Source organism: Leucoraja erinacea, chromosome 7 (genome assembly GCF_028641065.1).
Source record: "Leucoraja erinacea ecotype New England chromosome 7, Leri_hhj_1, whole genome shotgun sequence".
Classification (NCBI taxonomy): Eukaryota; Metazoa; Chordata; class Chondrichthyes; order Rajiformes; family Rajidae; genus Leucoraja; species Leucoraja erinaceus.
Window position 1 is genome coordinate 42,529,454 of NC_073383.1, and position 17,610 is coordinate 42,547,063.

At 47.1% G+C, this 17,610-nt stretch overlaps 1 protein-coding gene across 1 annotated transcript in view; it reads right to left on the minus strand.

Annotated features, from left to right (window-relative positions):
* LOC129699142 (uncharacterized) overlaps positions 1–17,610 on the minus strand; it is a 285,806-nt gene that overhangs the window by 71,516 nt on the left and 196,680 nt on the right. Inside the window, exons 29-31 of the mRNA XM_055638811.1 lie at positions 11,900–12,013; positions 1,825–1,911; positions 802–888 (exon numbers count right to left, since the gene is read on the minus strand). Coding sequence (XP_055494786.1) covers positions 802–888; positions 1,825–1,911; positions 11,900–12,013 — 288 coding nt within the window. The remainder of the gene's footprint in view (positions 1–801; positions 889–1,824; positions 1,912–11,899; positions 12,014–17,610) is intronic.

Sequence of the window (17,610 nt, forward strand, 5' to 3'; positions counted from 1 at the left end):
CTTCTGATCTCTTCATAGACGTTGTTAGTATCTATCTAATATTGACATAGTCATTATTTGGTCAGAGAAAAATAAGCTACGTATCACCCCATTTAAATTATTTCATTCTCCTAATATATCTATCACAGCACCAGTCTGTTTTAATTTTCTAGTGATAAGAGCAAGCATATTCATTCATTCATGACACAGACACAAATACAACCAGCTGGGAAGTTTGTGAATCTTTGATTCATGTTTCTTGTGGGTCAATGGCAATTTCACAATTTGGGGATAAAAACTGTGTACCATGTTTCTTTCCATAGATGCTGCCAGACTGCCAAGTTACTTTTTCAGATTTTCAGCATCTGCAGCTTTTGCATATCCATTATTATGTTCTTAGCACTGTTTTTGCACCTTAAGCTATAGCTCTCACAACCAAAGTAGATGACATTTGGCCCATTAGATCTATGCAAGCAAGAAGAAAGCAATCTTGTTAGTCAAAGTTGAACTGTCCATGCAGTTCAATTTGCTATCTCTCTTCAGGGATACCATCATTAGTTGAGCCAATGTAACAACCTCTGTTGAACAAAATTCATCAAAGAAGGAAACATTTATACCAAACTGATGTATTTCATTTTGCAATGCATTCAAGAGCACAGTCCCCACATGCTGAACCATCTACTGAAAGGCTTACACTCGATCACTGATCACTTTCTGTCAGACACCAACTTCATCTTGAGTGGCCTCAACTTTGGGCAATTCTGCAAGTAGTCCATCATCCACGAATGATGCAGGAATTTCTCTAGGTAAATGAAGCCATACCTCACTCCCTGATCTTGAAAGTTGTCCTCGTGGATGATTTCCTCCTTCAACATCCTGTCTGGGATCAGTTTCTGCAACTTTCTTCTTCTGTATATATAAGTAGAAAGACTTGATAAATGAGATCAGACAAAAGCAACATACTAATGCCAACTTTGTCTGGGGCAGCACCAGTTTGATGTTGAAATAACACGGCTTCAAGGGAGAGACAGTGCCCAGGAAGGTTAATTCAGGGGATTGCGAGACTGACATATTATGAAAGAATGGGTCGACTGGGTTTGTATTCAGCAGGATGAGAGGATATCTTATAGAATCATATAAAATTCTTAAAGGGTTGGACAGGCTAGATGCAGGGAAAATGTTGCCGATGTTGGGTGAGTCCAGAACCAGGGGTCACAGTTTAAGTATAAGGGGTAGGCCATTTAGGACTGAGATGAGGAAACACTTCACCCAGTTGTGAATCTGTGGATTTCTTTACCACAGAAAGCAGTGGAGGCCAATTCACTGATGTTTTAAAGAGAGTTAGATTTAACTATTCGGGCTACAGGATTCAAGGGATATGGGGAAAAAGCAGGAACGGGGTACTGATTTTAGATGCAACCATGATCATATTGAATGGCAGTGCAGGCAAGAAGAGCCAAATGGCCTACTCCTGCACCTATATTTCTATGTTTCTAATCAACCCGTGTGTGCAGTGCCATGTCTTCCCCATTGGAAAAAATACATGGTGTCCACGCAGTTCAATTTGCTGTCTCTCTTCAGGGATACCATCATTAGTTGATCCAATGTAACAACCTCTGTTGAACAAAATTCATCAAAGAAGGAAACATTTATACCAAACTGATGTATTTCATTTTGCAGTGCATTCAAGAGCACAGTCCCCACATGCTGAACCATCTACTGAAAGGCTTACACTTTCTGCCAGACACCAACTTCATCTTGAGTAGCTTCAACTTTGGGCAGTTCTGGAAGTAATCCATCATCCATGAATGGTGCAGGAATTTCTCTAGGTAAATGAAGCCATACCTCACTCCCTGATCTTGAAGGTCGTCCTCGTGGATGATTTTCTCCTTCAACATCCTGTCCGGGATCAGTTTTTGTAGCGTTCTCATTCTGTGTATATAAGTAGAAAGATTTGATCAATGAGAACAGACAAGAGCAACATACTAATGCCAACTTTGACTGGGGCAGCACCAGTTTGATGTTGAAATAACACGGCTTCAAAGGAGAGAAACTGTTCATTTAGCCCAACTCACCTGTCAACATTTGTACTGCATCAGACTATCTTACCACACATCTTCCTCATAGTCTTACACATCATTCCCCTCCATATATGTTACTCCAGCTTTAAATTTATCTAAAGGAAAATGCTCACCTGCACCCTTATAAGTTCATATGATCTAGGAGCAGAATCAGGCCATTCAGCCTATCAAATCTACTTTGCCATTCATTCATGGTTGATCTATCTTTCCCTCACAAACCCATTCTTCTGCTTTCTCTCCATAAGCCCTGACACCCGTACTAACCAAGAATCTGTCAATCTCTGCCTTAGTAAATATCCATTGATTAGTTCTCCACAGCCATCTGTGCAAATGAACTCCACAAATTCACCACCCTCTGACTAAAGAAATTCCTCCTCATCTCCTTTCTAAAGGTACGTCCTTTTATCCTGAAGCTATGGTCTCTGGTCTTAGACAATCCAATTGATGGAAACATCCTCTCCACATTCTACCCAGACCTTTCACTATTTGGTAAGTTTTAATGAATTCCCCCCTCACCTTTCCAAACGCCCCTCTGTGGCAGTGAGTTAATTAAGATCTGCAAACACAATGGATGTCACAACTTCCCTGGGCACTGTCAGATGTTTAGACTTTCCAATCAGCTACCTTTATTTTCTGTGACATGAACAGTTATTTGGCCAAGACAATATATTGAACCAGTCTCAATCAAACAGCATTCAGTGAAGGAGGAATCCCTGAAGTCACACTCCGGAGACAAATTGACACAAAAGATTCTGAAGACACAGATGGCATAGAAGTTGTGTATCACTCATAGACTGATCCCCTGGGAGTTTTTTTTCCTTTCTCTCTCTCCAATTCTGCCAGAACTGCCTGTATTTAGAAACAGAAAGATTTAATCAACACAGGCAATAGCAGCAGCAGACTTAGGGGAGAGAAGTAGAATCCAGAAGCAGCGAGACCTAGTATTGACTGGAAGTCGGTGAGTCAGAGGTAAAGAAGATTTAAAAAGCGCCCCAAAAGCACAATTCAAGTGTTTACCGTGATTTTAATTTAATTTGCAAATTGGTAAATTGGCGAATTAGGCAATTAATCAGCCAATATAACCAAGGTTTGCTAAAGGGGAGCAGCCTTGTTGAGGGAAGTGCCTTGTGAGAAAAGTGCAAGTCTTTGGCTCAAGAGTCCTCGGCGAGGAGGCTGAGGCAAGGAGGCTACAATTGATTGAAATTTTGTTTATGTAGAAATGGCAGGCATTTTGGTGCAGTGTTTCCTGCAGGATGTGGGATGGCAGCGAGAGCGCTGGAGCTTCTGCAAACTACACCTGCAGGAATTGTGTGTCCAGGTGCAGCTACTGAACGAACATGTTGGGGAACTGGAGAAAAATCTGGATGACATCAGGACCATCCGGGAAATTGAGAGTTTCCTGGACAAGACCTACAGTGAGGTCTACGCCAAGGATACAGGAAGGACAAAGGTGGGAGAGTAAGGGGAGTAAACTTGGAGTGCAGGAGACCCAGGTGGCTGTGCCTAATGAAAACAGGTACTGTTTTGGGAGCTGTTGAGGGAGATGACGCTTCCAGTCCGAGCGGCGGACAGGTCGGTGGCTCCAATCCTTGCGATGAGACTTGACTGACGAGACCGACGTCGGGCAGAGCTATAGAGGTGAGTGACTACATTGTCCGAGTTGCGGACTGGAGATTCTGTGGCGGCAGACGAGACTTGAGGATGGTCTGTTGCCTCCCTGGTGCCAGGGTTCAAGATATCACAAACCAAATTCAGAACATCGTCGAGAGGGAAGGTGAACAGCTGTAGTTCTGCACGTAGGCACAAATGACATCGGGACGAAGGGGAAGGAGGTTCTGCAACGCGAGTTTAGAGAGTTAGGAAGAAGACTGAAAAGCAGGACTTTCAGGGTGGTTACCTCTGGATTGCTTCCAGTGCCTCGTGCAAGTATGGGCAGGAACAGGGCGATAGGGGATCTGAATGTGTGGCTGGAGCAGGGGTGGAAAACCCGGGGGGGCCAGACGAGACTCTTCGCCTCCCCCCCCCCCCCCATGTTTTGAGAGGTGGTAGACATTTCCCCCAAGTTTTTGTGATCCGTATTTTAAAATCTCCGCTTTCCACGTGGCAGTGGGGGTGGGACTGATGATCGAGGGCGCGATGATTGGAGGAGGGAGGAGTGACACAGACCTGCGCTTCATCCGCAGGCAGGATCGATCCCGGCTCACCAGCCCTGTCCCGTCCACACGCAAGTTTCCCCCCCCCCCACGGGTGGCCAGAGAGGTCGGGAGTCAGATGCAAGCTGTGCCCCCAGGCCCACAGTCAGCACAGAGAAACAGCACTAAACCCAGCTCAACTCTGCCTGTCCTGCCAGGTTAACCTGCCTGGGCTTGCTGGAAATATGGCCAGCGCGGAGGAGCAGCGTTGGGGTCCCGTCAGTCCAGACAGGGCTGTAGATTAACCCGGTGAGAAAGGCAGAATTGAGCTGCATTTAGCGCTGGATTGAGCCTCCGAAGACTCGTGTGCGTGCGGCCGCCAAAAAATTGTGTCCCCCGTCCCCTCTATGTTTTGATAGTGAGTTCTGCTCTTGGGCTGGAGGACTGGATGCAGGGAGCAAGGATTCAGCATTATAGACCACTGGGATCTCTTCTGGGGTAGGGGTGACTTGTACAAAAGGGATGGGTTACAGCTTAACTGGAGGGGGACCAACGTTTAAACTAAATAGTGGGGGGGAGGGATTAACAAATAGGGAGTTGAAGAGGAAGTGAGTACAGGAAAAGATGTAGGGGAAGTGATTACAGGAAAAGTTACGAAAGACTCCCGAATTAATGGGAAGGAAAGTTTGAGAAGAGATAAGAGAGTAAGGTCAGGGCCAATAGCGACCAGTGTGATAGAGGAGGTGCATACAGAAGTTGAATTGTTGTATATGAACGCGCGAAGTATAAGAAATAAAGTGGAAGAGCTTGAGGCTCAGTTAGAAATTGAAAAGTATGATATTGTGGGAATTACAGACACATGGCTGTAAGAGGACCAGGGCTGGGAACTGAATATTGAAGGGTATACCTCCTATCGAAAAGACAGACAGGTGGGCAGAGAGTGTGGGGTAGCTCTGTTGGTGAGGAATGAAATTCAGTCCCTTGCAAGGGGTGACAAAGAATCAGGAGACGTAGAGTCAATATGCACAGAACTGAGGAATTAAAAATACTCTAATGGAAGTTATCTACAGGCCCCAAAACAGTAGCCTGGATATAGGGTGCAAGTTGAATCAAGAGTTAAAATTGGCATATTGCAAAGGTAATGCTACGGTTGTTGTGGGAAATTTCAACATGCACGTAGACTGGAAAAATCCGGTTGGTACTGGACCCCAAGAAAGGGAGTTTGTGGAGTGCCTCCGTGATGGATTCTCAGGGCAGCATGTACTGGAGCCTACCAGGGAGAAGGCAATTCTGGATTTAGTGTTGTGTAATGAACCGGATTCGATAAGGGAACTCGAGGTAAATGAGCCATTAGGAGGCAGTGACCATGATATGATAAGTTTTAATCTACAATTTGAAAGGGAGAAGGGGAAATTGGAAGTGTCAGCATTACAGTTGAACAAAGAGGACTATGGAGCCATGAGGGAGGAGCTGGCCAAAGTTGACTGGAAGGAAACCCCTGATGACAGTGGAACAACAATGGCAGGTATTTCTGGCAATAATGCAGAGGGTTCATTCAAAGAGGAAGAAAGATTCCAAGGGGAGTAAGGGGCGACTGTGGCTGACAAGGAAAGTCAGAGACAGTATACACATAAAAGAGAACAAATATAACATAGCAAAGTTGAGCGGGAAGCCAGAGGATTGGATAACTTTTAAAGAGCAACTGAAGATAACTAAAAAGGCAATACATGGAGAAAAGATGAGGTACAAAGGTAAGCTAGCCAAGAATATAAAGGAGGATAGTAAAAGCTTTTTTAGGTATGTGAAGAGGAAAAAATTAGTTGAGACCAAAGGTGGACCTTTGAAGACTGAAAAAGGTGAACTTATTATGAGGAACAAGGAAATGGCAGATGAGCTGAACAGGTACTTTGGATCTGTCTTCACTAAGGAAGACACAAACAATCTCCCTGATGTACTAGTGGCCAGAGGATCTAGGGTGACGGAGGAACTGAAGGAAATTCACATTCAGCAGGAAATTGTGTTGGGTAGACTGATGGAACTGAAGGCTGATAAATCCCCAGGGCCCGATGGTCTGCATCCCAGGGTACTTAAGGAAGTGGCTCTAGAAATCGTGGATGCATTGGTGATCATTTTCCAATGTTCTATAGATTCAGGATCAGTTCATGTGGATTAGAGGGTAGCTAATGTTATCTCTAATGTTAACTTTTTAAGAAAGGCGGGAGAGAGAAAACAGGGAATTATAGACCAGTTAGCCTGACATTGGTGGTGGGGAAGATGCTGGAGTCAATTATAAAAGATAAAATAGCGGCACATTTGGATAGCAGTAACAGGATCGGTCCGAGTCAGCATGGATTCACGAAGGGGAAATCATGCTTGACGAATCTTCTGGAATTCGTTGAGAATGTAACTAGGAAAATGGACAAGGGAGAGCCAGTGGATGTAGTGTACCTGGACTTTTAGAAAGCATTTGATATGGTCCCACATAGGAGATTAGTGGGCAAAATTAGAGCACATGGTATTGGGAGTAGGGTACTGACATGGATAGAAAATTGGTTGGCAGACAGGAAACCAAGAGTAGGGATAAATGGGTCCCTTTCAGAACGGCAGGAAGTGACTAGTGGGGTACCGCAAGGCTCGGTGCTGGGACCGCAGCTATTTACAATATACATTAATGATTTAGATGAAGGGATTAAAAGTAACTTTAGAAAATTTGCAGATGACACAAAGCTGGGTGGCAGGGTGAACTGTGAGGAGGATGCTATGAGGATGTAGGGTGACTTGGACAGGTTGGATGAGTGGGCAGATGCATGGCAGATGCAGTTTAATGTGGATAAATGTGAGGTTATCCACTTTGGTGGCAAAAACAGGAAGGCAGATTATTATCTGAATGGTGTCAAGTTGGGAAAAGAGGAGGTACAGCGAGATCTGGGGGTCCAGTCACTGAAAGCAAGCATGCAGATACAGTAGGCAGTAAAGAAAGCGAATGGCATGATGGCCTTCGTAACAACGAGTTGAATATAGTGTTTGTGGAATTCTCTGCCTCAGAAGGCAGTGGAGGCCTTCAAGAGAGAGTTAGATAGAGCTCTTAAAGGTAGCCTATATGGGGAGAAATCAGGAACGGGGTACTGTTTGTGGAAGATCAGCCATGATCACAGTGAATGGTGGTGCTGGCTCGAATGGCCATATGGTCTACTCCTGCACTTATTGTTTATTGTCTAAAACACCGAGATCACTGCACTCAAGGCACTCCCTCTGAGTCCTCACCAGTGCAGGTAGCACATCCATCTTGTTTTTTCGGCGCCCTTACATTCCCCACTGTGATGGAAGGCAAATAACATACCTTATTTCCTCCTTTTCTCCCATGGTCGAGGCAATCAAAACTTCCACAATCAGGGTGATCGAAGCTCCCGCAGTTGGCGATCAAAGCTCCCGGATCAGGGCGATCAAAGCTCCCGCGATCAGGGTGGCCGAAGCTCATGCGGTTGGAGCTCCCGCAGTCGACCCCTAAAGGGCCTGTACCACGGGCATGCGACCTTCATGCAGCAAGCGCGACCTAAAGGGCCGGTCCCACCAACAGGCGCCTGCATGCGGCAAGCGAGACTTAACGTGGTTGCTTGAGCTGTACGGCATGCGGCAAGTGGGACCAAAACAGAAGCGGTAGCCGCACGGAGGTTGAGTGAGTGACACGATGTCGAGGCGGCAGCGGGCCGGCAGGCCGTTGCCGCACGGAATTTTTAAACACGGTCAGTTTTTTGGAGCCCCGCGCGATGTCGGGACCAGCTCCGCACAACTCCATACGGCTCCGGCGATCGAAGTGGGACTAGCTCCGCGAGGCCGTATGGCTCAAGCGACCACGTTAGGTTACGCTTGCCGCATGCAGGCACATGCTGGTGGGATTGGCCCTTTAGGTCTCACTTGCCGCATGCAGGTCGCATGCTTGTGGGACGGGCCCTTTACAAAGGCTGTTGGTGCGGCTGCCATGTACGGCGCCACCGGGTGGAACGTGCAATTTCCACATGGATAGCTCTCAAGGTTAGGATCCATCCACAGACCCTGCACCTTTTAGTCAGTAGCACTAACTGCCATGCCATCACGTTGACTGCGATTGTACAAATTTTACATAAAATCTTTATTTTCCTATAATACCCCTGTAGAAATTAACCTAGTTCTTTGTTTGTTTTTAATAATTCAGATATCAATAAGGTTAGCATCATTTGTTCATCTTTTCATTTAGACTCATACATCAAGGAATATACCTTTTTGCAGTTGTCCTTTAGTGTTAAACAACAAGTGGACCAAGGCAAGAAAGTTGGCAGACTGCAGACGACATGGGCAGGGAAGCTTGGAATTAGTGGCATGAAACCAATCAAGAGAAAAATCAAACGTGAATAGAAAATTCAGGTGTGAAGGGACCGGACAAGGGAGAATGAGCAAGGATAAGGACGAAAGAATTCAAAGCAATAAACTTCAGAAGTTGAAAATCTAAATTACAGAGAATGCTGAATACACTCAACACCTCAGGCATCGATTCTTGAGATGGGAACAGAGGTATTCTTTCAGTTAAGTATTCCGTGGAGTTTAGAAAAATGAGGGGTGATCTTACTAAAACATATAAGATCCTAATGCCCCTGTCCCACTTAGGAAACCTGAATGGAGACGGAGTCTGGAGACTTTGCGCCCCACCCAAGGTTTCTGTGCGGTTCCTGGAGGTTGCAGGTAGTTGCTGGAAGTTGCAGGCAGTGGAAGCAGGTAGGGAGACGGATAAAAACCTCCGGGAACCTCCGGGAACCGCACTGAAGACCTTGGCATTGAAGGTTCTGCATTCAGCTGGCTCCGTTCCTACCTTTCCAACCAATCCCACTTCATCTCTCTCCATAACCACACCTCTGCTACAGCCACTGTCACTCAAGGCGTTCCCCAAGGCTCTGTTCTCGGTCCCCTCCTCTTCATCATCTACATCCTCCCCCTTGGTCATATACTCCGTCACTTCAAACTGGACTTCCATTGCTATGCTGATGACACCCAGATCTATCTCGGCACCAAGTCCCCCCACAACCCCCCTCCCCCCCATATCAACTCCTGCCTGTCAGCCATCAAATCTTGGATGCAACTCAACTTCCTTAAATTAAACAGTAACAAAACAAAATTTCTCCTCATTGGCTCCAAATCAACACTTACCAAAATTAACAACCCCACTCTCACCATCGACGGCACCACTGCCTCCCCATCTCCCCAGGCCCGCAACCTTGGCGTGATCTTTGATTCCACCCTCTCCCTTGAGCCTCACATCCGCCATGTTGTCAAAACATCATTTTTTCACCTCCGCAACATTGCCAAAATCAGACCCTCTCTCACACCCCCCGCTGCTGAAAGACTCATCCATGCCTTCATCTCCTCCCAACTGGACTACTGTAATTCTCTTCTCTTTGGCATTAATTCCAGCAGCATCAACCGACTCCAACTGGTCCAGAATGCAGCCGCCCGACTCATTACCCACACCAAATCCTGGCACCACATCACTCCAGTCCTCAAAGAACTTTACTGGCTTCCCATTTCCCACCGGATCATCTACAAAATCCTGGTCCTCACCTACAAAGCCCTCAACCACTTGGCCCCCCCTTATCTCACTGACCTCCTCTCCCCCTACCAACCCTCACGGTCCCTCAGATCCACATCAGCCGGTCTCCTCTCCATTCTGAAATCCAACCTCTGCACTTTTGCAGACAGAGCCTTCTCCAGGGCAGATCCCAGGCTCTGGAACTCCCTCCCACAATTGATCTGAACTTCTGAGTCCCTCACCATCTTCCAGTCCTGCCTCAAGACCCATCTCTTCACCTCTGCATACCCTTAGTCCCATGTCCCCCTCCCCTTTGCGTCTTACTGCTCTATTTTGTTTTGTTCTTGACTCACTATGTAAAGCGACTTTGAGTCCTTGAAAAGCGCTATACAAATAAAATGTATTATTATTATTATTATTATTATAAGGAGGCTATACAGGGTGTTGGGGTGTTTTCTCCACTGGGAAAGCCTTGAGCGGGGTGAATAACTGCAAGATAAGGGGCTGATCATTTAAAAATGTGGTAGGCATAAATGTTTCCTTGCAGAGGGTGATGAATGTGGTCAATTCTCTGCTCTGGTAGGTAGTTAGATCATTAGAAGTATTTAAAGTGGAGGGATGAATATTCAATACATCAAAAAGAGGGATAAGGAGAAATAGCACAGAGGGCTTGAAGCGAGCATAGATCTGCCATGATCATATTAAATGCAGAACAGTTTGAAGGGCCCGATCATCTACTACAGTTTTGGCTTCTTGTGGTCTTTCATTAGAACATGAAAAGTAACGATGTCAATGACAAGCTCATCCCATCCAACTTAAAACACGGTTGTTTTCTCACTTTTCTAAATCCGATAAAACGTCTTCAACATGAAATATTACCTCTGCCTCTCTGCACAGATGCTTCCTGATCAACTGAATATTTCCAGCATTTTCTCTCTTTATTTTCAGCATTGGCCATCTATAACTCTAATTTCCCTTTCCACTGACACAATCTGAAGAAGTGTCTCGAGCCGAAACATCACTGATTCCTTTTCTCCAGAGATGCTCTGACCAGCTTTTTGCATCTATCTTCAGTTTAAACCAGCAAATTCCTTTTTACACATGCATTCTCCATATATTTATTAATGAACTAGAATAAGTGGGACCCGTTGGGTCCCTGTCACACGGGAGGCCTTGTCCCCCAACGCAACCCATTCCCCAATTCCACCACTCACCTGTTCCCCCAACGCAACATTGCACCACTCACGCATAGCCCCCAAATGCGCAGGCACGGCTCATTCGCCCTCATCCCCCAGCACTCCCTCTTCTTTCCCCTCTCCTCCTCCTCTCCCCAATCCCTCCCTCACCTCTCCCTCCCTCTGCTTTCCCCAAACCTCAGTCACTCCGTCCCTCCCTCCATAACTCCTCTCCCTACCCCCCTCCTATCCCTCTATCCCCCACCTCCCCTATCCCCTCGCTATCCCTCCTGACCTCCCACATTGCCCTCCTCTCCCTCTATTCCCCCACTCTCCTCACCTCCCCCCCTTTCCCCCTCTCCCTCCCTACCTCTTCCTCTCCCTCACTCCCCCCACTCTCCCTCCTCCCCTCCCCACGATCCTTCCCCTCTCCTCCTCCCCCAATCCCTCCCTCTCCTTTCCCCTACCCTCAGTCATTCTCTCTCTCCATCCATAAAGAAGCAGCATCTGCAGTTCCGTCCTCCTCAGGTCATTCATTGTTAACTGCGGTTTAGATCCCATTGATTTGATTTTTGTTTTTTTGGGGGGGGATGGGGGGAGCGCGTGCGTGTGTGTATCCCCGTCCTGTCCAACCGCCCGTTGCTGCTCGGTCCGTCCCCAGAAGAGAAGAGGTGTGAAATGTGAATGAAGCCAGAGGAAGGGATAGAGATGGAAGGGGACAGGGGACAGAGGGAGGGGGGGGGGGGGGATGGTTGAGTAAACCAAGTTGTTGCGGTGGGAGCCACATCTTCCCGCCCCCACACCTTTCCGGTTTCCACATAGATCACTCCCCCTGCAATTCCTTGGTTCCCTTCCCGACCAAACCACACCCTCCCAAAGTATTTCCCACAACAAATGCAGGAGATGTAACACCAGTTCATATATGTCCTCCCTCACATCCATCCAAGGCCCCCAGCACCCCGTCCAGGTGAGTACCTCATTAGCGACATATGCCTCGCCATGTTCTGTCTCGCTCTCTGAACTTGGGATCGTTGATAATGAAGGCACTTTCAATGTCATATCCGCTATCCGATGTTTCTTTTGTTGCCACTGTATTTATAGAAAAGACTGTTTGCTCAATGCTGTATGCAGTTTTCTATTCTTTGTACTTATTTTTACAAAATAAGAAATTATATGCTGGCTTTATGCTGTGAACAGCCCAAAGTGCCTCATAGGACCTTCATCAAACAAAGTCTGACACAAAGCTGCCCTCACAAATAGTAGGATGCATTAGCAAAATCTCAGAGGCAGATTTTAAAAAGAGAAACCAACAGTTTTGTTGGCAGGAGGAATAGAAACATAGAAACATAGAAATTAGGTGCAGGAGTAGGCCATTCGGCCCTTTGAGCCTGCACCGCCATTCAATATGATCATGGCTGATCATCCAACTCAGTATCCCGTACCTGCCTTCTCTCCATACCCTCTGATCCCCTTAGCCACAAGGGCCACATCTAACTCCCTCTTAAATATAGCCAATGAACTGGCCTCGACTACCCTCTGTGGCAGAGAGTTCCAGAGACTCACCACTCTCTGTGTGAAAAAAGTTCTTCTCATCTCGGTTTTAAAGGATTTCCCCCTTATTCTTAAGCTGTGACCCCTTGTCCTGGACATCCCCAACATCGGGAGCAATCTTCCTGCATCTAGCCTGTCCTTAAGAATTTTGTAAGTTTCTATAAGATCCCCTCTCAATCTCCTAAATTCTAGAGAGTATAAATCAAGTCTATCCAGTCTTTCTTCATAAGACAGTCCTGACATCCCAGGAATCAGTCTGGTGAACCTTCTCTGCACTCCCTCTATGGCAATAATGTCCTTCCTCAGATTTGGAGACCAAAACTGTATGCAATACTCCAGGCGTGGTCTCACCAAGACCCTGTACAACTGCAGTAGAACCTCCCTGCTCCTATACTCAAATCCTTTTGCTATGAAAGCTAACATACCATTCGCTTTCTTCACTGCCTGCTGCACCTGCATGCCTACTTTCAATGACTGGTGTACCATGACACCCAGGTCTCGCTGCATCTCCCCTTTTCCTAGTCGGCCACCATTTAGATAATAGTCTGCTTTCCTGTTTTTGCCACCGAAAGGGATAACCTCACATTTATCCACATTATACTGCATCTGCCAAACATTTGCCCACTCACCCAGCCTATCCAAGTCACCTTGCAGTCTCCTAGCATCCTCCTCACAGCTAACACTGCCCCCCAGCTTAGTGTCATCCGCAAACTTGGAGATATTGCCTTCAATTCCCTCATCCAGATCATTAATATATATTGTAAATAGCTGGGGTCCCAGCACTGAGCCTTGCAGTACCCCACTAGTCACTGCCTGCCATTGTGAAAAGGACCCGTTTACTCCTACTCTTTGTTTTCCAAACTTACGAATCATGCCTAGTACATTCTTATCCAAATTGTTGATATAAACCACAAACAGCAATGGTCCCAGCACTGATCCCTGAGGCACACCACTGGTCACAGGCCTCCAGTTTGATAAACAACCTTCCACCCTCACCCTCTGTTTCCTTCCACAAAGCCAATTCTCTATCCAGACAGCTAGCTCGCCTTGGATCCCACACGATCTAACTTTCCAGAGCAGCCAACCATACCTTATCAAATACCTCGCTGACGTCTATATAGAAAACATTCATGGCTTTGCCCTCATCAACTTTTTGGTTATTTTTTCAAATCTCAATCAGATTTGTAAGACATGATTTTCCATGTACAAAACGGTGTTGACCATCCCTAATCAGCCCTTGTCTATCCCAAATGCATATATATTTTATCCCTCAGAATTCTTTCCATAGGTTGCCTGCAACAGATGTTCGGCTCACAGGTCTACAGTTTCCTGGCTTTTTATTGCAGCCCTTCTTAAATAAAGGCGCAACATTAGCCACCTGTGGCACCTAATTAGGATTTGTATATCATAGCTAGGATTCCTGCAATTTCTCTTCTCGCTTCCTACAGTGTCCTCGGATATATCTGATCAGGCCAGAGAGACTTATTGAGGCCCACTTGCATTATCTTCATCAGCGACCCCACCGAAGAACACCAGGCCATCATCTCCTAAACTATTTCTGATCTCATCACCTCTGGTCATCCGATCCACAACCTTCAATCTTATTATTTCTTATTCCACCCTGGCCTCAAACACACCTGGTCCATCTCTGATATCTCTCTCCCGTACCTTGATCTCTCTGTCTCCATCACAGGGGACAGACTATCGACTGATATCTGGTGTAAACCTACGGACTCTCATAATTTTCAGGACAACACTTCCTCCAACCCTGCGCTTGCAAGGACTCTATACCCTACTCTTAATTCCTCTGTTTCTGCCGCATGTGCTTCCAAGACGAGACTTTCTGACCCGACATCCGAGATTTCCTCTTTCTTCAGTAAACATTGTTTCCATCCTTCCCTTATAGATGGATCCCTCATCTGTGTCTCCTCTGTGCCCCATAGGTCTGCTCTTGCTCCCCCTCCTCCTTACCTTTCACCCCACCAGCCTCCACGCCCAACGCATCATACTCTAACATTTCCGCCTCCTCTTACACACTCCCACCTCCAGTCACATCTTCCAGGCTTCCCCCTTTCCACTGAGACTGCTCCTTCTGCAACTACTTGTATTACTTATACCTTCTCACCCAAACCACCCCCTCCCCAGGTACTGTACCTCCCCCTGCAACCACAGGAGATGTAACATCTGTCCCAATACCTCCTCCTTCACCTCCATCCAGGACCCCAACGGTTCTCCCAGGTGAGACAGAGGTTCACATGCACCACCTCTAACATCATCTAGTGCATTGTGTTCCCAATGTGGCCTCCTGTAATTCGATGAGACCAAGCGTAGACTTGGCAATCATTTCAATGAACACTTGCACTCAGTCTACTAAGGCCCACTGTATCTCCTGGTTGTTAACCATTTTAACTTCCCTACCCATCTGGATAAACATTGGATTCTCCAATTTTAGGTAACCTCCTACTAAACCTTCACACAATCTCCACAACCCCCCCCCCCCCCCCCCCCCCCCCCCCCCCTCCCCACCCCCCCCCCCCCCCCCCCCCCTTTTCTTTCCCCACCCCCTCTCCTACCCTGTGCCTGACCTAGAAATCCACGCATTTCACCCTAACCCCATCCCACCTGTTGTTTTGCTCTCTCTAAATTCACAATTCTTCAACCTTGTCTCACACCTAGCCAGCGGCCGTCTGTTTTAAATTCGTTTTTTTTTAATAGTTTTTAGTGAGTCCTGTTTTTTGTTTGTAGGGGATATGGTCTTTTTATTGTAGGGGGTAGGTCTAACTTTATTTCTAGGTCCCTACCTGGTCGGTGTGGCAGCCTTTTCTCCGGGCTGCCTGTCGACCCGTCCTGGTGGCCTACCAGCAGGCTTGGTGAGCCCGTTTCCTGGCGGCAGCACTGTGCTGGAGCGCTGGAGCGGAGCGGAGTGGAGCAGGCGATGCATTGCCTGGATCACCGCGCTGGAGCGACGCGCTGGAGCTCTAGCGAGCTGGACCGCCGAGAGCAACATCTCTGGGCTGCGGGTCTGCGGAGCGGAGAGGCGGCGTGTGGAGAGGTGGCAGTGCGGAGAGGCGCAGTGCGGAGAGGTGGCGCCGACTTTTTCATTGGGAGCCTGGGAGCTCCAAACCGGCGCGGCCTTGTCGGCTTCGGCAGCCGCGGGCTCCAACCAGGAAGCGGCCGTTCCAGGTGGCCCAGCCGCCGAAAGGACTCTCCCGAAGCCGGAGCAAGACCACCCGGTGAGAACGGCCAGGGACATCGGGCCTCCGTAGGGGCAATTGCTGTGGCCTCAATAGGCCTGACTTTGGGGTGAACATGGGGTGGGGACTGGACATTGTGCCTTCCCCCACAGTGCTATCCACTGTGGGGGGATGATTTTTTTGTCTAATTGTAATTCTGTAAGTTGGTGTCCAAGATGGCTGCCGTGAAGAGAGAATGGACGCTGGCGCGCTTTGGCTGCCGCTGCTCTCTCTTCACACTGTGTTTTTGATTTTCTGTTTTTGGATTGAATTCTGTTTTTAATTTGTGTCTCTGTGATGTCTTTATTACTCATTTTATTCCGATTATATGTTTTTATTCCGATTACTATGTAAGGTGTCCTTGAGATGTCTGAAAAGCGCCCATTAAATAAAATTTATTATAATTATTATTATTAAACCCCCCTTGCCTGCATCCACATATTACCTACCATATGTTGTCTCCCCTCTTCTTTCTTCTCCCCCTTTACAATTAGTCTGAAGAAGTGTCTCAATAGACAATAGGTGCAGGAGTAGGCCATTCGGCCCTTCCAGCCGACACCGCCATTCAATCTGATCATGGCTGATCATCCCCAATCAGTACCCCATTCCTGCCTTCTCACCATATCCCCTGATTCCGCTATCTTTAAGAGCCCTATCTAGCTCTCTCTTCAAAGTATCCAGAGAACCGGCCTCCACCGCCCTCTGAGGTAGAGAATTCCACAGACTCACAGCTGTCCTCGTCTCCGTTCTAAATGGCTTACCCCTTATTCTTAAACTGTAGCCCCTGGTTCTGGACTCCCCCAACATCGGGAACATGTTTCCTGCCTCTAGCGTGTCCAAACCCTTAACATTCTTGTATGTTTCAATAAGATATCGTCTCATCCTTCTAAACTCCAGAGTGTACAAGCCCAGCTGCTCCATTCTTTCAGCATATGACAGTCCCGCCATCCCGGGAATCAACCTTGTAAACCTATGCTGCACTCCCTCAATAGCAAGAATGTCCTTCCTCAAATTAGGGGACCAAAACTGCACACAATACTCCAGGTGTGGTGTCACTAGGGCTCTGTACAACTGCAGAAGGACCTCTTTGCTCCTATATTCGATTCCTCTGGTTATAAAGGCCAACATGCCATTCACTTTCTTCACTGCCTACTGTACCTGCATGCATACTTTCATAGACTGATGTACAAGGATCCCCAGATCCCGTTGTACTTCCCCTTTTCCCAACTTGACACCATTTAGATAGTAATCTGCCTTCCTGTTTTTGCTACCAAAGTGGATAACCTCACATTTATCCACATTAAACCTCATCTGCCATGCATCTGCCCACTCCCCCGACCTGAAATGTCACCTATCCGTGTTTTCGAAAGATGCTGTCTGATCTGCTGAGTAACTTCAGCGCCTTGTGTCTTTTATCTGCTGCCTTAGGACTTCCAGCACCTCCTTGACCGTAACACAGACTGTCCTCAAGACGTCACTATTAACAGTCCCAAGTTCCACAGTCTTCATATCTTTCTCCATGGTAAAATAAGAGGAAAAATACTAATTGAGGACCTTGCCCATGTCCTGCAGCTCCACACAGAGATGATCACTTCGGTTTCTCAGGGGCCATATTCTCTCTCTATTTACTCTCTTTCAATTGTACTTACAAAATCTCTTTGGATTTTCCTTTATATTATCTGCCGGAACTATCTCCTGCCCCCAATTTACACTCCTTCAACAGAAGGAGGGTATGTTCCTCGGATCACGAAAATCCTCCAGGGATACATGTGATCCCTGCTGTCTATACCTGTCCAATGCCTCCTCCTCTGTCCTGACTTGAGCCTCAATTTCTCTCCTCATCCAAGCTTCCTTACTCCCACCTGCCTTGCCTTTCACTCTAACAGTAACATGCATGCCCTG